General features: G+C 46.8%; 1 protein-coding gene across 2 annotated transcripts in view; it reads right to left on the reverse strand.

Annotated features, from left to right (window-relative positions):
* The window catches only part of LOC308158731 (far upstream element-binding protein 3-like), a gene marked incomplete at its 5' end in the record, with an annotated part of 35,219 nt that overhangs the window by 252 nt on the left and 29,967 nt on the right, over nucleotides 1–5,000 (reverse strand). The window contains 3 exons of one of the 2 annotated variants that reach the window (XM_080532423.1): nucleotides 1–1,529; nucleotides 3,498–3,602; nucleotides 4,364–4,432. The exon at nucleotides 1–1,529 is cut by the window's left edge and continues 252 nt beyond it. In XM_080532423.1, coding sequence (XP_080388549.1) covers nucleotides 1,474–1,529; nucleotides 3,498–3,602; nucleotides 4,364–4,432 — 230 coding nt within the window. In that variant the 3' untranslated portion in view covers nucleotides 1–1,473. Of the gene's footprint in view, nucleotides 1,530–3,497; nucleotides 3,608–4,363; nucleotides 4,433–5,000 lie in introns of both variants that reach the window. The other variant, XM_080532424.1, reaches the window with a different exon arrangement.

The raw sequence follows: 5,000 nt of genomic DNA on the forward strand, positions 1-5,000 counted from the left end.
CACTGAAGATAGTATCTATAGTTCTGTCACACGGTGGGGGGTGGGGGGGGCTCTCTCTCTGCAGGGGGGGGGGGGCTCAGTGGCGCCCCCGGTGGAGGAGGCAGCAAACATTTCAGAAAGGAATGTGCTTCACGATAGCCCAATGGTTTCATCATCACCATCATCATCATCATCATCATCTGCCACAGAATGAAACTAAAGAGAAATTACTTGACTTCTGTGGTAGTTTTAGACAGAAGGTTGCCATGGTTATCTGTAGTTTTAAGTACATGATTGCCATGGTTATCTGTGCAGTAGAAAACGTGAGCTTTAGAAAACACAAAGTCGACAGTTAGAATCGTCATGTGACCAAACATCACACACACACACACACACACACCCTCACTCTGGGGGGGGGGGGGGGAGGGATGAGAGATGATAGAGGGATGATATAGGGATGATAGAGGGATGATAGAGGGATGAAAGAGGGATGATAGAGGGATGATAGAGGGATGATAGAGGGATGATAGAGGCCTAGCAGTCTTGAGCCAGAGGACCAGTGGACTGAGGTGAGATGTGACGTCACAAACACATGAACATGACCCGCGTCTGTGACACCACGTGAACACACACACACACACACTTGTCTTATTACACTTAAATACCCATGAACACACACAAGGATATATACCGACCAACACAACAACAACATCATCATCATCATCATCACATCAGACTCAGAATAACACCCTTCTCTCTCTCTCCCAGCAGATCATTGTGATTAAGCATCTCACACACCTAACCTTCAGCACCCTAACGCCGTCTAACGCTGTCTAACGCCGTCTAACGCTGTCTAACACTGTCTAACGCAGGAACAACTCCTCTGTGTTTGTCTCAAAAACTGAAATGATATTGCACCTCCCAGAACACAAAACAACCACACGAAGGAATAACCAAGATTAGGATTAAATAAGAAATTACACCATTATGAGGAATTTAGTACAAAACAAAACAAAAACCCAAAAAAAAAACGTTTTCTTTCCGACAATAATACATTACATGTCAATCTTACAACATTAAAATGGCCTACGTAAAAAACACAAATTAAACACAAGCACACAGACGTGCTTAAAATATTATCTGTCACAAAAACAAAACCATAATTCAGCTCCATACTCAAGACTGCTAAGCTACAGAAACCAGACAGGGTAGCGAGTGTCGAGCGCCACACTGACACGTCACAACTTCAAGTTTGATAAAAAATAAACAAACAGTTAGATTTCTAAAGACCAGAGGGTATCCCAAAAAATTGCCCGGTAAAATATCAGTATTTCTTCTTTTATTTTAGATTTTTTTTTAAAGAAAAGAAAAAGAAGGTTGTTGATTGTGTGTTAATAGTTTGTTGAGGTTTATTCTACAGAGAGGCTTTACAAAAATGAAACGGAAGCGGCAAAAGTGTTGAAAATACACCATAGAAACATGTCAATAGTACTGTTAATAGTCCTCCGGTCCTCCTCCATGACTCCACCCTCCCTCCTCGCCTACTGCTCCTGGGAGGGGAGAGAACAACTGTCAGACTGGGTCACATACAGATGACAATGTACATCTATATGTACATCTATATATACACATCTATATACTGTACATCTATATACACAGTGGCGCCGGCAGCCGGAATCCTGTACGCACTGTGCGTACAATTTTCTTTAAGGGATTTTTCTTTCCTGTAATAAACGTGCTTAATAAACTCTTTCACGTTGCCTTCAGCCAATCACCCAACCCGTTAGTTTGAAACATTACATAAAGGCCAATGATTGGTGTTTACGTCACTGTCACTACTGTAAATACATTTGATTTGATTTGATTTGACTTGTCACTCATTTGATCTTGATTTCTGGCGCTCAAATTATTTTCAACTAGCTCAACTAGCTTCCTAATTAGCTGTCTAGTGTCTGTGATTTTGAAAATGAGCCTTCTTCAGGCATTTGGGAGAGGGAAGAAAATATGCGAAGAGAGCAACACCAGCGAAGGCGCCAGCAGCAGTCAGCTACACGGTGACGAGCCCCCTACGGTAGTTAGCTGTGTAGCTAGGCCTGCTACCTCGTCCTCTGTCGTAAGTGCAAAACTCTTTTCGGTGCTAGCCTATGTATATTGGTGCGCTGTCACAGTGTCACCAAATAGGCCCTTTGTTTTCCCCATGTGTTAGGTGCGCTGTCACCTGGGCTGTTTTCATCTGTGTTTCGGGTGCGCCGTCACCATAATGTAATGTTTTCATCTGTTTCGAGGTGCGCTGTCACCATATTGTTTGCACGTGTCGTCACGGCATAATGGGAACGCCCACCTGGCGGGCAAAACAAATCTTTCTTCCGCTGCCTGCCAGCTATTTTATCAGGTTTTTACCAAGTAATTAGTTGTTTGACAAAATGCTGGATAGTTGCTGTGCAATCGGGTGCACTAACCGACGAGGAGACGACCCTGGGTTGGGCTTCTACAGAATTCCGTCAGAAAAAGAAAACCCAGAGAGGAGAAGATTGTGGATTTGTGCTATTAGACGTGTCTCAGTCCCTGTGGAGGGCAAACCTTCAAAGTACACACGTCTCTGCAGCGAACATTTCAATTTCAGATAAGCTCAAGTAAACACTGATTATTTTAATTATTTACTTAGCCACTTTACTCTATTATACTGAGCCAATTACCACTATTGTCATTGTTCATAGGTATTCCACCCCTATACATTGTACCGCACATTTCAAATCTTTTATCTAGTATTTTTTGTATAGATAGTTATTTTTTAATCTTGTGTCTGTACATATATTGGATTGACAATAAAGCTGACTTTGACTTTGACTAGCCTAGTTATTCTATTTTTAGTCATTATCTTTGCATAATCGTTCTGACATGGATTGTTTTTGTGGACGCTACCAGCTTGGAGTTGGTTGTGTAGGTCCTTTAGCTAGCTAACATTAGCATTATTGACCCATCCAGATCGAAAAAACAGATAACTGTCTGTACTTTTGTACGCTTTCATCCTGGCGGCAGTGTGAGGGGAAGGATTCTCCACAAGATATACTGTATGTAGACATCACCGAACTGCATCTCTGGCAGCGACTTCGCTGTTTTTAGTGATTGAAAATACTGCGGCGGGTGCTCTATATGGATCGCAAGTGTCCAAAATGTGTAGTTTGTTCACATATGTTTGTTTTTCTTCTTTTGAGAGGTGATCTAAATAATCGTTGCTTGAAACAGGTGGGAAAATGACAGGTCAGTGCTGCAGTTCTACGGAGTTTCCACTATGTTTTGCCCGCCAGGGCTCTGCGGCAGTCACGTGACTGCAAACTATGAATAGGTGATACAATCATCCAACCTATGTATATTGTAGGCTAGTCTGCGCTATTTAGTTTTGTTACGTTTCTGTGCGTACTATGAAATCGAATCCTGCCGGCGCCACTGTATATACACACATCTATATATACACATCTATCTCTGGGCTCTGGGGTGGGGGTGGTTGCCGTGGTTACCTGCAGGCCGGTCTGCGCCGCGGGCCACAGGTACGCCCCCTGCTGCTGCCTGTAGTACTCCGCCACCGCTGCACTGTATTCTGGGAGAGGACTCTGCTGGGACGTCTGTCCTGGGGGGGGGGGGGGGGGAGAGCAGGGGGGGGGGGGGGGGAGAGCAGGGGGGGGGGGACAGGAGCAGGGGGGGGGGAACAGGAGCAACGTCAGAACAGTATTTCCTTCCGGCCTATGGACGCGTCTTAAATGCACAAATAATGTCTAGAAAATAAATCGCATTCCAGCAACCTCATATATTTGTGAAACTATGAAGTGGAGGAGGAGGAAGAGGAGGAGGAGGGGGAGGAGGAGGGAGGAGGGAGGAGGGGAGGGAGGGGAGGGAGGAGGGGAGGGAGGAGGAGGGGAGGGAGGAGGAGGAGGAGGGAGGAGGAGGGGAGGGAGGAGGAGGGGAGGGAGGAGGGGAGGGAGGAGGGGAGGGAGGAGGAGGAGGGGAGGGAGGAGGGGAGGGAGGAGGAGGAGGAGGGAGGAGGAGGGGAGGGAGGAGGAGGGGAGGGAGGAGGGGAGGGAGGAGGGGAGGGAGGAGGAGGAGGGGAGGGAGGAGGAGGAGGGGAGGGAGGAGGGGAGGGAGGAGGGGAGGGAGGAGGAGGGGAGGGAGGAGGAGGAGGAGGGAGGAGGAGGGGAGGGAGGAGGAGGGGAGGGAGGAGGGGAGGGAGGAGGGGAGGGAGGAGGAGGGGAGGGAGGAGGGGAGGGAGGAGGGGAGGGAGGAGGAGGAGGGGAGGGAGGAGGAGGAGGAGGGAGGAGGAGGGGAGGGAGGAGGAGGGGAGGGAGGAGGGGAGGGAGGAGGGGAGGGAGGAGGAGGAGGGGGTACTGACCTAGCTTCTTGTAGTACTGCTCCCATGCTTTAGAATACTCCATCTGTCCCGCCTGCGACCCGTTGTGACCTGCACACACACACACACACACACACACACACACACACACACACACACACACACACACACACTCAGAACACAACACAACTAGGGATGTCCCGATCCCACTTTTTCACTACCGATACCTGGGCTTCAGGTAACTGCGATATCAAGTCTATAGTCCACAACAACAGCTGGCTATTAAAGACTGCAACAACAAGACAAGCAACAAACAGTACTCTGCAGAACTCAGTGACCAGCTGGTTTACAGTTAAAACTATTTAAACAGCAGCATTCAGCATCGTAGAAAAAAAAGAGTTACTGTCTGATTTCTAGTTTTAGTGCCTTCAGGTTTTTAATCTATTTATCTTCTCTTACAAATGGCAAATCAATTATAGGACCCTTTTTAAAAGTGTAGCCTAGAGACGCCCGCTGGTGAGACCAGAAACCAGTGGCAGAATCGACGGGGTGTCAACAATATCTGGTTTTAGTTTTTTTTCATAACAGCCAACTTGAAGTTTTAAAGTACCCAGTCCATATAATAAAAAACAGTTTAACGATCACTAAATACTTATAATCTGTGGATTGGATTCACTGT

This window comes from Nansenia antarctica (genome assembly GCF_963989245.1).
Source record: "Nansenia antarctica genome assembly, chromosome: 5".
In the NCBI taxonomy this organism is placed as follows: Eukaryota; Metazoa; Chordata; class Actinopteri; order Argentiniformes; family Microstomatidae; genus Nansenia; species Nansenia antarctica.